The 15,399-nt window shown below is 36.6% G+C and overlaps 1 protein-coding gene across 11 annotated transcripts in view; it reads left to right on the top strand.

Annotated features, from left to right (window-relative positions):
* RP1 (RP1 axonemal microtubule associated) overlaps positions 1-15,399 on the top strand; it is a 219,289-nt gene that overhangs the window by 58,617 nt on the left and 145,273 nt on the right. For all 11 annotated transcript variants that reach the window (XR_010079946.1, XM_063394047.1, XM_063394058.1 and 8 more), the window contains 2 exons: positions 11,365-11,528; positions 13,472-13,558. Coding sequence is in view for 10 of the 11 variants with exons in the window: in XM_063394047.1 (XP_063250117.1) it covers positions 11,365-11,528; positions 13,472-13,558 (251 nt within the window). In the remaining variant the exon portion in view is untranslated. The remainder of the gene's footprint in view (positions 1-11,364; positions 11,529-13,471; positions 13,559-15,399) is intronic.

Below are 15,399 nucleotides of genomic sequence, written 5' to 3'. Positions count from 1 at the left end.
CGGTGATATATTACTGTAAAAGTCTTGACGTGTGTCCTGACTTACAAAAACACACAAAATTAAATTCAAGAAATGTAGATAAGTTAAGATGTGTTAAAATGCTTTTTGCAGGTGAATCCTGTCTATTAAATGGTGGATCATATATATTTAAATATCAGTGGCAGTTGTTCATACCTTTGTGTGGGCGTACCTGCACTGTTCCCCTTGCACATGCAGATGACCTTGGAAGACAGCAAAACTTTATTCTTATCTCATGTTCTTTTAGCTCTTAATTCATCAGTGACAATATGAGAGAGAGAGATGAGAGAAAATTTTTTAAAAGACCTCAGTTATTGCAGAGTAATCAAAACATATTGTGGGAATATATATTGTGTATGCTAACATATTTTGTGCCATATTCAAAAATCACTGAAGTCTAGAGGTGTTCTCATTGGCTTTGCTGACTTTTGCGCCATTATCAACAATACAGATACATAAATATGTTTCACAATTTCATGATTTAAGTTCAGATTTTACAAGGAGTTCAGGAACTTCAGTGTTTACTTCTTTATGGAAGGTCAGTCCAGAGGATTGGATACAAAACCCTTTCCTCACGTGTCAGTGACATTACAAAGAGAAGTTACTCACATACTATATATTGTTAGATTAAGCCCAAGGACATATATAGTCACCTTGACTGACATGTTTTAGTCTTAACTTTAAGAACTAATTGGAAATGATATATTAATGATCATTAAAGCATGAAGAGGAAGTAAAGCTGGTAGCTTGAAGCCCAAAAAAGTGAGCGCCTATGAATCCCTTGAAAAGCTCAAGGCAATCTCAGCTCTCAACTAAGTATAAAATGAGATCATCTAATACTTTTTTAGGCTTTGGAGCTTCGAATAAGACTATAGTTCTGGTGTTAGAAAGAAGCTATTGTAAAATAAAATTAAGTGAACAAGTATTTAAATGCCTAATTCTTTATTAAGACTTTCTTATACTTCTTTCTCTGAAAACTTCATAGATGAATAGCAAAATTACCCATGGGTTATTTTCTATACTTTCTGATGCAAAATAAATAAAAAATCCAAGTATGTAAAATAACACGCTTCATTAGCATCTTTAATACTAATTTTTCTCCTTTCTTCTTTTCTCTTCCTTTGTTGCCTGTCCGCTGTCTCATCATCTGGATCCTTATCCATGGTACTTGTCTGCTCTGCTTTCTATCTACTGAATGAATCTGTGTTCTTTCAATGTAATTATTGGTAGTGAGAGCTGAAATGGACTCTAGTTCAAGATCTCAGATATTCTCAGTTTCTTCTGATAAAGGATCCAGCAATGATAACAACTCAGAGTCTTCCTATGCTCTTGACTGCCATAATGGGATAGAAGGAAATCAGTCAGTTATTGGTGAAGACTTACCTGTGGCACAGTATCAAGATGACATTGAGAAATCTGTTCATGTTAATCAAGATGGCAGTATCACAGTGGAAATGAAAGTTCGATTCAAAATTAAAGAGGAAGAAACCATTAAGTGGACAACCACCGTAAGTCGTGCTGGCCTTTCTGATGACAAAAATATCTCCATTTGCAATTCTTCCACAATGAATGTGGAAGGCTGCTCATCCAATGTAAATACATCAGACTGTATAAATGCAAAAAATGCTCCATTTTTGAAGAGCTGCAATAAAGGAGATGAGGACTTGTTACAGCAATCCAATGAGGAAGTGTCAGACAAAGAATCAGAATCTTATTTGAAAACTGCTGATTGTAATGTCTCTGAGAAGAAAAATTCTCCAGATTTAGATGTAGGCGATGTACCCGAGGATATCAAACCTCGCTTTTATAGGCCTCCCACCCCTGGGCCAAAGTGTGTTAGACAAAAGAAAGCAGTAGTTGAGAGTGTCACCTTGGTATCTGAGAAAGAGGTTCAAGAGAAGACAATAGGACAGTTTTCCTACAGTGAGGAAATAGAGAATGGAGAAAAAACATCTGAGTATTGCGTGGTAGCTCATTCAAGCAGAAAAAAATCAAGTGTCAGTAATCCAAAGTTTAACGAGATGAGTGACAATGGTTTATTACAGCTTTCTTCAGAAAATATAAAAGAAGAAATGCTTTTTAAAGTAAGCCACAAAAGTAGTGAGCTAATAGAAACCACAAATAGGAAGACTTTAGAAGTACCTGATGAGGATGAATTAGTACAGAATGTGTGGGAGAAATCAGCTGTGGGACAAGGTGCATATAGTAGTTTGGTATCAACCTCCAAAGCTAGCATCAGTGGTTTCGTGCAATCATCAAAAACTTCCCAGACAGCTAGGCCAGGTACAGCAGACCACATCCATAAGTCATGTGATATTAAACAAATAAAAAGATCAGTGAGTTCTTTCATTACGTATTCAGAATTTTGTCAGTCAAAAGAAGAATTAAAATGCCAAGCTACTGATTTAATAGCTGTTTCTCAAGATTCAGCACATTCAGCCTGTGGTGGACACAGCCAGATGAAGATGATGGCACCTCCATGTAGTAAGAGTCCTACTGAGAACATAAATCCAGCTACTGGATTCTTTCCTACTGTTACTGAGAGTGAGAATCAAACCTGTGCCATGACTGAATCAGTGATGACAACGCTCATTGAGAACAGCCAATCTGCATCATCCCTCACCAAAAAGAAGAAGAAGAAAAGAAAATCACCTACCTTGTTAGAGCAAGGTACATATGAAAATCAAAAACATCAAGAAATTTCAGGGGTAATTAAAAGTGAAGGACTGCATATCACACAAGATTCCACAGCAGAGGCTATGGATAAATATTCTGAAATGCCTCAGAAAAAAGGATCTGAATATTTTGCAAAAAATAATGATGGATCTGCCAATTCAGACAAAACCATATATCCTGAAGATGAGTTCTATCACCAGGATTCAGCAGAACAAAATGGTTCATCATCATTTAATAAGAAAAAAAGAAGTAATAACAAGAAGTTAGCCAAGGTAAAATTGAAGTCAGGCAAAAAAAGTAGTATAATTTCATCCTCAAAGAGTGAAGATGGTCTAATGACAGCTGATTCGAATAATGAATCTGAACACAGTCAGAATACAGTTAGTACTCAGAAAGAAAGTGTAGATCTTATAACCAGTTCTTTCAAACAGACACCTAAGTCACCAGTGACTTCAAAGCAATTTTCAGAAGTGCCAAAAAATCTTAGTTTTGATAAAGAAAAGGAAAAGAGGAATTTGGAACATTTGCTATCAAAGAAAGAGAAAAAGCAAAAGGCGATGAAAAAAAATCTAGATAAAGGTGTAAATAAGATAAATATGTCAGAGAGTGCCATTACATTAGCTGCTCTAAACCAGGAGGGTTTTCAAGAGAAAATTGTTGAACATTCACGTGAAAACTATGTCCAAACTTGGCTGAAAAATTCATTATCAAATTCTGTCTTACCCCCTATAAAGAAAAAAGAAGGGACTGTAGCCTGTTCTTCTCTGAAACAAAATACTGATGCTTCTAGAGAAAAAGAAGCTAGATTTATCACAAATAATGTCCATGTAACTGGGAAAGAACATCTACTTGAAGATAGTCTAACAAAAAAACCATTAAAACCTATTGGTAAATTGAGAATTTCAGAAGACTCAGCCAAAGATTCAGATGAAATACAAACTGAGTCTTTGATTAATTCTAATACATCCATAGTAGAAGAAGCCAAGTATTCACTAAAGACGGAATTTCGTCAGGATAGTAAGCTACATTTGTTTCATGAAGCACATGACAATGATAAAAAGGTGGCAGAAGTTGACATTCAGGTTACCAACCTGTGTGAAAGAAAAAGATCTGAAGTTGCTGTTCAAGCTGATTGCACAATTGTTAGTGAGAAAATTGGAATTGAAGTTCAGAATAATTGCATGTCTAGCATGTTGCTGCATGAACTACAGTCAACTTTGCTTGGTCTGCAGAAAGGACATGGTGGATGCATTGGAAAATCTTGCCGCTTTTCGGATCTTTCTCCTGCAGCTTTTGGTTCTCCCTCCAATGCCCTCCTAGCTTGGCTACTTTTACTGAATCTAAGAGAGAGTTTGATTGGGACAATCACTGATGATATGCAAAAAAATGCCTGTAGCTGTTCTGAAATACTTACACAGTTAAAATGTCTGAAACAAACTGCAGCTATGGAACAAGCTGATGAGCTGAAGGCTGTCTTCTCCCATCTCCAACAATCAGCAGAAAGTAAGTTGTTGCACTTTAGGAAGGAACTTGAAAAGCAGGACTCCACACATGAGAATATGCCAATATCTAAAATTCCTAATGATGTACATTTGCATGAACATGAAAAATCAGTTGAGCCTTGTATTGCAATGGACAGTGTGAATTCTGAAGAAGCTCTAAAATTAACTGGGGAATCAGAAAGCTGCTTTGATATAGAGAGGGATCTTTGTAAAGAAACAGAGACTTTAGACGTGACTGCTCCCAAAACACAGCTAGATGGTCAATATGCCAATACTAATTCAAACACCTGTAGCTTTCCATCAGCTATAGAGACATCAGAAAGAAATGAAGAAATGCCTGATAGCCTATATGAAAAAACTCAAGATACATCTTTCATTAATGAAGAGTCAGAATCCTCGGTAGAACCCAACTCCTCAGGTCATAGTATAACTTCTAATGATAACAACTGTGTTTTACATCAGGATAGTTCTGAGTTAGAAGGTGAAAAAGGCTTTTTACCTGTTACTACTGATAAAAGTGAAGATGAGGATGTTGATCCAAAGTCAGCAGATATTGATAAAACCCCAAAAAACCAACTTACACTAGATACAGAAACCTCTGTAGAATATAATAATGAGGATAATTCTGTACAAGGGGACAAGGAAGATGCAGAAATATCTGAGGAAACCTCTGAGAGGTTATCTACAGTTTCTCCATTATCATTTCGTTATGAATCAAAGCAAATTACTGAAGGTGACGTGACTGAAGGAGAACAGAAATCGCAAGTAGAGGAACTGGAGAGTAAAATGTGTTCTGACACATCTCGATTAAAAAAATGCTTAAAAAGTCCTGCTACTTCAGACTGGTCAGATTACAGACCAGATACTGAAGAGAGTGATTATAACTTTAGAGCATCCAGTGACTTGACCAATGAAAGTGGGGAGGAAGCACTTGAAAAACATTATAATACTGGCTATGTAAAGAGAACTATTGAAAGACTCTATGGCAAGACAGAAGCTTCATTTAAGCCTGACTTTCACAAAGGACTTCCTTATATGTCGAAAGTATTTCAAGCAGATACTGAAGGATTCCACTCTGCAGTGGGGGAAAAAATAATTTATTTTTCTCAAGAATCTATGTCTTGTTCTGCAGAGAAATTGTCACATTCTTCACTACCATCACAAGAATATCCAGTAAAAGTAAACAAAGATGATAGTATATTGAGAAGAGAAAACACTCCTTTACCAACACCACAATCTGCTCTTAACAAAGAAGGGACAAATTGTACTAATGACTGTTTAGGGGAATCAACAAATGAACATTGTCAACCTAGCATTCAGGCTAGTGAAGATGAAGGAATATTGATAGATAAAGGCAAATGGCTTCTGAAAGAAAATCATTTGATAAGAAGATCACCACCTGAACGGACTGGAATGTACAGTAATTTGGACACAACATCAATTGAAAGTGATGAAGCTCCATATTCTCACTTTGGCAATCTGGATCATTACCCTGCCCTTGATGAGATCCCTTCTTCAGAACTTGAAGACATGGTAAAACCCCCTGAAAATTATTGCAGCTACTTCAACATGCCACATAATAGTGATTCAGACCCCTTTCAGGATGAGTCAAATACAAAAGGCAAACCCAGTCGCAGTGGTAAGATCCTTCCTGCACCAAACAACGACAAGACCAATCCATCAACCGTGGTAGGCTCTACTTCCACGCAGGCTGACACCAATTTTCCAGCCTTTTCATCTGTAGAATTTAGATTGCCTGACAACAAGGTGCATCCATTGGAAAAGCCTTCAAATGCTGTACCCATACAGTCTCAGCCAACTAATGTTAGTAATGTTGATAGAAGTGCTCTTCATGAAGAAGATTCTCTGGATAGGCTCCATGCGATATGTGGCCAACACTGTCCAATACTGATGGTAACAGTAATACCAGTCAATGAGGAACAAAGAGGATATGCCTACCAAAAGGCATCTGATATTGAGAACCAGCTGGGTCCGTATTTGTTGGCCAATCATTTAAAATGGTCGGGTCAAGACCTGATAAACAAAAGTAAACATGCAACTTTGAAGAATAACTCTATCAATAAGATTGCCAATAATATCTTTAATAGGTTCTATGCTGATAACACCTTAGATTTTATTAGTAACTTTGGAATACTTGCATCCTCAACTTTGAAAGACACAAATATTTTAGGGGAGTTACATATTATAGAGGATATGAATGTAAACCCTATGGAAGCCAGAAATTGTCAAAATAATGTATCCAAACACATACCCAGTGATCTTGTCACAGGCACAAATACTGAGCTACCCAATGGAAAGACAAATATATGTCAAACTTTAAGAATAAATTTAATTTATATTGTTGGAGAAAAAATTTCTCCTATGTTGGCAGATCCAGCAGAAACCTGTCATTCTGAAACATATCTGAAGTGTGACACTTCCTTGAATAGCACTGAACATAAAGCCTCTGAAAATCTGAAAAATAAAAATGTCTTTCCTACAGAAGAGGAAGAAGAAGACAAAGAAGAAGTAGTTTGCTCTTCTAAAATGAGCAGTGGAAACAGGAAAGATAAGAATGATTTGTCATAAAGATCTTGGAATTTCCATCACATTAGATTAGTGAGAACTCCTTCAGAAAAAAAAAAAAAAAAAAAAATCTCATAATAAACTGCTGAACAGTGCAACCAATAAAACTCCCAGTGTGAATAACTAGATAAAAAGAAGCAGTTGTATATCAGTGCTGAAATACAAATCTTATTAATTTTTTATGGGAACCACCATATAAGGAAAAGTTCTTCTAAGGCAATAGTTTCTTGGCTAGGAAACAGTTTTTCTCTGAAATATTGTCTTTTAAGAGGTAGTTGTATACCAATCATCTAATTTTAGAGAAATGACGGCTGTTTCAACTGAGAACTGATATTTGAAATACCTGCCCAGTCTTGAAGATAAGATTTTTATATTCATGACATTTGAGAAGGAACTTGAAAACTGCCTTTCAGTAGAAATGCTTTTACCAGAAGAAAATCATCTGATATGTTTAATTTAAAATGAAAATAGGAAATACTATTCAAATGCTGTAGTACAATAACAAGTAGGAAAAAAATCATGTTAATTTTATATATTATGTACATTATAAAATTGCTATTTGAGCGTATAAAGGCGAGCTGCAGACCATGTATGTGAATAAAGAGATTTTTACATGTAGGATCATCTGGACACCAAATAAAGTTGGCCTCTTTAGCTCAGAAGACACTAGAAAAGGGACATATTTAGGAGAGAATGAGAATGGAGACTGTTTGTCAATGGACTTCCTGACTGCTCTTGCCATATTTCCTTCTGAGGCAGCACCACTTACTCTTAAAATTTTTCTACATACACTGAAAGTTTTAGTTGTGTTTTCTAACTTAACCTCTGTCTGTACTTTAGAGATTGTATTTGTGTTTTTGTTTTGTTTTGTATTTTTTGTCTGTTTGTTTTGTAAATATGTTGTATTTTGAGAATCCAAGGCGTATACAATATGTTCCAGGATCTTTCAATCTGTTGTTAGAGTTATTTTGGATACCTGTTTACAGCATTTTTTTAATCCTGCATGTATGTAGTAAGAACCTATATATGGTTTACAATTTTCAGTAAATGATTTAACATATGAAATTGGAAAATATTTAATGTACATTGTGATTAGGGAGAGTGTTTCAGTTTTTTGGTTAGATTTTAATTCTTAATACTGCACAGTACCTCTCATCAATGTCAATGAAGTCAGAGATATACCTGAAAAAAGAAGGTGCCACTTTTCAGGTAGAGAATGAGAATCTGGCCCTTCTGTACTCTTGAAGACTGTGTCTTAGGTAACTAGCATGTGCATGCTCTGATAAGCCCTGGGTCATGATCCTCTGATTATCTAGATTGGAGACCTAATAAAAGGCTGACGCAAATTCCTCTTGGCCCAGAGGCTTTGACTGTGACTCTGTGAGACAGAAGGCACGTGGAAGGGAAGTGGAAGTTAAATGTGAAGCAAAAGAGGTTTGTAGCACACATAGGAAACCTAGAAGCACTCTGTTTTTTCAGAAATCCAGTGGCTGACATATTTCCCTGTAAATAAATGTTGTATTTCTATTGCTTGAAGCAGTGTAATAATGTAATAAACTAATATTATAACTCTAAAGCAAGATGTATTGTCTAATATATTTCACACCAAATAGCTGTGTGTTATTTCCTATGCTACACTTTTTTCTGATGTTTTTCTGTCCACTTCCAGTTCTTTTGGTGTCCTCCTTCATGTGTTTTAGAACTGCTCCAAGTGAAGAGTCTCAATGGTATTTTCATCCCTTTACATGCCGATACAGAAATGAAACCTTTGTTTGGAAAATGCAACTCAAAATTGTTAGAATCCATCTGAATGTCATATAGCATTCTGTGCTGTAAATAATGTCTAAATTATAGGCAAATTAACAACTATATATGTATCCATCACTCCCAGTCTTTCTGCTGGATTCTGCTGTAGCACTCTGTGCTACATTCACAACTCCTAAGTGTTTCAGGAATCTTTAATCAGATCCTTATTACTGAATTTCTGAGAGCTGCTGAGCAAACTAAGCACTCAAAACATGAGATATGAGATACTCCCTCAGGTTGCAATTAGCAGACACCACAGCAAGTGGTGAAATGAATATTAACTGAATATTAACCAAAAGACTTGGTTTTGATTAACTGAAAGAGAAGGAATAAAATGGCCACCTCAGAGCAGGACAAAAGGTTGACAGTGAGGTGTAGCATACTGTCATAGGGTTCACATACTCATTAGTGGTACAGGGAAGTTTAGAGAATCGTGGAATCATTTAGGTTAGAAATGAGCTCAGAGTCCAACCATTAACCCAGAATTGCAAAGTCCACCATTAAACCATGTCCCCAGGAGCCAGATCTGCACATCTTTTAGATACCTTCAGGGCTGGTGACCCAACTGCTTCCCTGGGCAGCCTCCAATACTTGACGACCCTTTCAGTGAAGTAATTTTTCCTATCATCCAATCTGAAATCCAATCTAAACCCTCCCTGGTGCAACTTGAAACAAAATTAGAGAATATCAGGTGTCTGAGATGCACAGATAAAATTGTTTTCATAGTTAAGATTGGAGAAAGCTGAAGAAAGAACCTCACAATACTAGAGCAACATACTGATTGACAGAGGCAAAAACACTATGAGGAGTAATATGAGCTACTTTAATAGGATAGAAAAGAATTCAGCAAGCATTCTGGGATAGTGCCAGAACTATCACTCAGTTTATCTAGTTCAGCCACTTGCTAGAAGGAAACTACACAATTAGGTAAGCAATTCCATTTCATTACTAAATCTCGTTTTAAATCTTTTTCTCTGTAATCATTACAGCTTCCACCAGACAGATGTTCTAGAGCTTGAGTCCTGCTTTTGATGTCTATCTTGAATATTTTCTTGTTTGCATCCTCAGCCACAATTAGTTTATATACACGTGTCCCAAAGCCATCACTGTAATTTGCTTGGAAAAGTCTTTTTCCTCCTTGGTATGTATCAACAAAATCAGACATTTTCTCAGCTTTTTCTCCAACATAAATATTTTCTCCATTTCCTCTGATCATCCGTAGTTTCTGAAATGTAGAAGGCATATTTCTCTTAATTTTAAGGATGTCAGAGGAAAAGAAGACCATTTATTTCTTCAATGTATCATTATTAAACAAGTACCTTGATTTTTATAGCACTAATGATACCAAATATTGTTAATCTAACTGAAATGTTGATCCACTGTAAGAGTTATGGGGAATAGTTAATACAATTTTCTCACCTTGTGTCACAGATCAGCCCCAGTCAGAACCCACTCAGCTCCTTGCTTACTTTCCCACCAGTGGAATTGGAGAGAATAAAAGAGAGAAGACTCATAGGTTGAGATAAAGTTTAATAGATAAAACAAAAGGTACACACACAAACAAAGCAAAACAAGGAATTCAATCATCAGCTAATTTCAACTGTGGGAAAAGCAGATTGCAGCAACTTTTGAGGAAGGTCACAGTGCTCTGTTGATAGTAAATGTATTTCTGTCAGTAACTTCTTTTTCTCAGATCTCACAGTTATTCTTTACTTATGCTTTCAGTTTAACATGATTCAGCTAAGACAATTTTGGAACTGATCAAATTTAGCTTGTTGATGAGAGTATCCACCAGTGATACCATTTCCCTTAACCCCATGCCATCAGTACTTAGCTCCCACTGAATGGAGCTAATCTAGTTCCAGCCCCTCTGTAGTGGTCAGGGTCACCTCCCACTTTGACCAGGTCACTCAGAGCTCCATCCAACCTGGTCTTGAGCACTTCCAGAGATGAGGCACCCACAGTTTCTCTATGCACTTCTTGTTCTGGTGCCCCACCATCCTCACAGTGAAGAATTTTTCCTTAATATCTAATCTAAACCTGTTCTCTTTCAGTTTGAAGGCCTTGTCCCTTTTCCTGTGACTACATGCTCTTGTAAACAGTCTCTCTCCATCTTTCCTGTAGGCTCCCTTCAGTTACTGGAAGGCCACCCCAAAGCTTTCTCTTTTCCAGGCTGAATAAACCTGATTCTCTCAGCCTTTCCCCCTAGCAGAGGTTCTTCATCCCTCTGATCAGCTTGCTGGCCCCCTCTGAATTTTCCTCAAAGATCAAAGTCCTTCCTGTGCTGTAAAGCTTCAGTGGATTCCAAACAAGCTGCTACATCTGTGCAGCAGATCACACCTTTGCAGAGATACAAATCCTTTCTTAAACAGTTCTTTTTCAGCAGAGCTAATTTGCTTTCAGAGTCCCTAATGTTTAAAGTGATGAGTGTCAAGGCTGTCATTACACAGCACTGCACTGAGCAGAACTGATATATCCTAAGTAAAGAGAACCCCATATTTAATACAATATTTCAAAACTGTGTTTGAAATACAATTACGTACATTCAAATTTGACTTGGTCATATAGGACATTTAGAATAAAAGATATGAATGCAATCTGACATTTCATGACATACCCAACACAGCAAACTCAGTATTTGCCTGCTGTAATTTTGTGAAACACATATTTCTGTATTCACTGACATGCTATTATTTAGAATTTTGATTACTGAAATGCATTTTATTTCAGAATCTAGAGTTTAAGTAATTCAGCAAGTCTTTTTATCTTTTGATAGCTAGGAAATGGAATGTGTCAGTCTTCACCAGTGATGTGCCATCTGCAGGAACAAGTTCAAAGGTTTATATTGCATTGTATGGGGATCGTGGCAGTTCGGGTCCTATTTTTCTTGACGGAGAGAAGGGAGAATTATTTCAGAGAGGCAATGAAGATATCTTCACAGTAAGTAATATGTATTCATTGTGTTGCCCTCTTGCTTCCTGCCAGATCGCATGACATTTCAAACTCTATGTGATGAAAAGGCAGCTTTTTGTACATTATGCATATCTAGAAAGAAGAGACAAGGCCTAAATGTAGAGCTAAATTTAGTATCCTTTCCCACTCACTTATCCAAAGCTTATTTGATTCAACACATTTATTGTCTGTGAAGAAGAACTAGTGTTTTATTTGCATTGTGCCCTAGAAAATACCAAGAAGTATATGACAACAGATAATTGTTTAGTTTGCAAATTTGAAACAGGGCTACAATATTAAAAATTAAATTAGTAAGTGAAGAATTAGGATATGGAGCAAAATTTGAACTTTTTTAAACAGCTGCTGCTTTATTGAAATAGTGGCAAATTTTATACCTGTAATAGATCTATCTGAAACTGCTTCAGCTTCCAGTTACACAAACAAATTCTTCCTAGATCAGTCTTATAATGTGGTGATTTATGTGAGCCAGACTAGGTCCTTTATCACAATCTGCATAGCTTGAGTGTGTATACAGGATTGTCAGGAGTTGTCTACAGGTGTCTGCTGTATGACAAACAAGCGCTTCCATCAACATATCCAGCATAGCAACTCCCCTTCTGAGAAAAGATGTTTGATGGCAGCACTGATGAAGAGCTCACCTTCTCCACAATTGCCCTGTAGATGTTTGGGATGCAGGAAGTGCAGTTCTTATCCCTTTTCATTATATGGAATTTCTCAGAAGAATCCAGCACCCCTGATAGAAGAATGCCATTCTCCACCTGTGATATCAAAACCATCCAGGTTGAAAGGAGTGGGATAAAATGAGTAAGCAGGTCCTGTTGCCATTACTGAAACTAATTTCACTCCCAATGACTTTTCAATGCAAGATATGGAGGACAGTCCCATTGTTGAGATCTAGGATTCCCCTGTTAGGCAAATATTGATAGCACTGAATACAATGAAGGAGAACCTACTCTGAAATGTATAGAAAGAGAAAAGGAGAAAGAGAAAACTCAGAGAGCTGAGTGCACTGTGTTTGCACATACTGTGGTCTGTCCTTGCTGCTCTGTCTCTTTATCATTTATAACACTGAGTTCAGAGAAACTTGTGATTCGGGGAACTCAGTTCACACCCTTCTATACAATGTCAATGAAAACATGAAAATTAATTCTATGGAAAAAAACCAGAATGATTGAAAATCAAGCCTACATTATAACAAAATAAATTATATAATGAGGAAGGAAGACTGATAGTGTACTTCCAGTTCCTTGAAGATAAGTATTCTATTTTTACATTTAAGTTCATAGTAAGGTTGGTTGAATAACCTTCACACAAAGTTATTCCCTCAGCGCCCTGTTATCTGTACTGGACATACTCATCCAGCCTGCCCAAGAGCTAATCTTTCAAATACAGCTTTTTAACTTTATTTAATTGAAATTATTTGTAAAAAGAAACATCAAAGATGAACACAATTGTTTCCAAAACATTGTAAAGCATACATTCCTTAAGAGGTAGGGAGAAACTGATAGATATCTGGGAGGCAAAAATAGTTTTGGGGCAGGTCACTAGTATAGATGCTAAACTGAGATAGATTTTAGGGTCAAGAAAGACACTTTTGCTTTTCAGTCATTCATATGGTCTCTATTCGTCTCCCACTGAGCAAACATTCAGCCAGGAATTATTACAGCAACTTCCTGAAGATGTTTAAATAGAATTGGCAGGCCAATGGGATTTTTGAGTGTTGTCTTTTAGAAGACCCAAACATCTAAGGATTATCTGAAGTAAAATAAGTTGCAATGGCTTGTTTAAATGTCAGAATATTTAATTCCTCAAATCACAAGTCTCACCTTACAGTTACTAAATGAATTTCTGCTGCATGTCTTTCTTTTTAACAGATGTTCTGTGTTTCACTAGTTGTCTTTCTTTTACAGGTCAATACTAAGAACATAGGACGTCTCTACAAAATACGTATAGGACATACAAATGCAGGAAACTCCCCTGGCTGGCACTGCAAAGAGGTAAAAGCAGTGAGAAAGAATTTTATCTGTCCAAAGGCCATCACTATGACAGTGGGTTCAAAATATGAGTAAGGAAAAAATCCCTGGAATTATATTAGCCTCATCAAATTCTTTTACCTTCATTTGAGGGATTACTTATGAAGGAATGTTTTTGTGTGGAATTAAAGCAGCTTATCTTATGATGTCTGGGCTGGCTGCTTGCAATTTAATACATTACGTTTCCTTAAAAATTTGTGGCTGGGCAGCAAGGAAGACAGCTTAATTTAGCTGCTATAGTCTGAGTCTTCTACAGTCTTTATATGCTACAAAGTGCCTAGAGTTTGTTTAAACCCACATCATTGAACCCAGTCTAGCCAAATCCTCCCCAAATTTGTGGCTGATCTCTATGGGTCCCTGTGCACAGCACCAGAGCTACATTGCAAATGTTTCTAGTTTTGTCTCTGACAAGAAAAAGACAATAAGAGCTCCTTTTCCCTCCTTATATAAAAAAAATATCTTGATGCAGGTTAAGCAAATATAATAAAGCAAAGAGAATGAGCTAGTTGCATTTCAAGGTTTGGTTGGGAAGTGTAGTATATAGGTTTCTGGACTCGAAATTAAGGGATCTGACGTTTGTCCTAGTATCTGATGTGACACTATGTGTGCCAATTATATGTTATGCATGCCTGAAACCCTTCCATCTTTGTGCCAGAGTTTCTTATCTTTCACTTAAGAGACTGAAGTTTATGAAGAGCTTTGGAGGATGCTGGTAAACTCAATGTTAAAATTATATTTCATGATATATGAAATATACCATGAATCTATCTAATGCAAAGTGCCCACTGAAGTCAAATATTCACTGATAAGTGCTCAAAATCTGTGACTATTTGGTGCTTGTTTTTACCTGGGCCAGTGACTTAGAAGGAAGGTTGAGATATAAAAAGTGTTAACTGTAGTTTAGGTAAAATCCTGTGAGTTCATACCTCTAGCCAGTCCATGTCTACACTGAAATACCAGGTATTATCACTCTAAGAGGTTTCATAATAGAATTATAGGGATTATATCTCTTTCAATTGGAGTGATGATTGCCTGATTATAAAACCTAGGTATTTGTTTTCCAGCTGTACTGAGTTCTGGGGACAGACATTTAAAATGAGAGACTGAGGAATTCTGACAAAAAAAAAAAAATGAATGAGAAAAAATGAAAAGTTATTATTACCCTTCTTTCCACCTAGGCTATATTAATTGAAATCAACAGTAAAATTTAAAAGACACCAACACTTCAGTGTGTTCCATTATTTATTTATAAATTTTAATTGTCTCTTTATGGACTCTCAGTCAATCAGATACAGATTTTAGGGAGTGGTTCATCAGCAAGGCCCAGGTTGTTCCCTCTTTGCAACTTTGGGCAGAAAGTCAAAGAAAAGAAAAATATAAATACATTCAAACCCTACAGGTAGTGTTTTCTGTGGTTCAGAGACAAGGGAATACAGCCACTGATCTCTAGACTTCACACTAGAACAACCTACAGACTCTTAGCATCACTCTTTCCTGGGAAACCTACATATTTTTCAGGAAGTACTAAAATTAAGAGTGTGTTTTACAACTGCAGATCTTTTCTGGTAGTTAGGCACACTAGTCCTCCATCCGTGTCCCATGGTTTCTGTGACTGTAAATGTACAGAGATGATATCAGATCAGGAAATGTCCATGAAAGTTCTGCTTTGGTATTTGCAAATTTCCCTTTCAGGCTCCTTCAGCAGATGTCAACAGGCTAACGTGTGCTGTGTTTTTCAGTCAAGATGAATCTTTGTCTTTAAAGTTTAATATTCAAGCAGCAAAAGAGATAATGTTTCCAGTAAT

The sequence above is a fragment of the Prinia subflava genome, chromosome 1 (assembly GCF_021018805.1).
Source record: "Prinia subflava isolate CZ2003 ecotype Zambia chromosome 1, Cam_Psub_1.2, whole genome shotgun sequence".
Classification (NCBI taxonomy): domain Eukaryota; kingdom Metazoa; phylum Chordata; class Aves; order Passeriformes; family Cisticolidae; genus Prinia; species Prinia subflava.
This window is presented reverse-complemented; position numbering and strand designations above follow the sequence as displayed.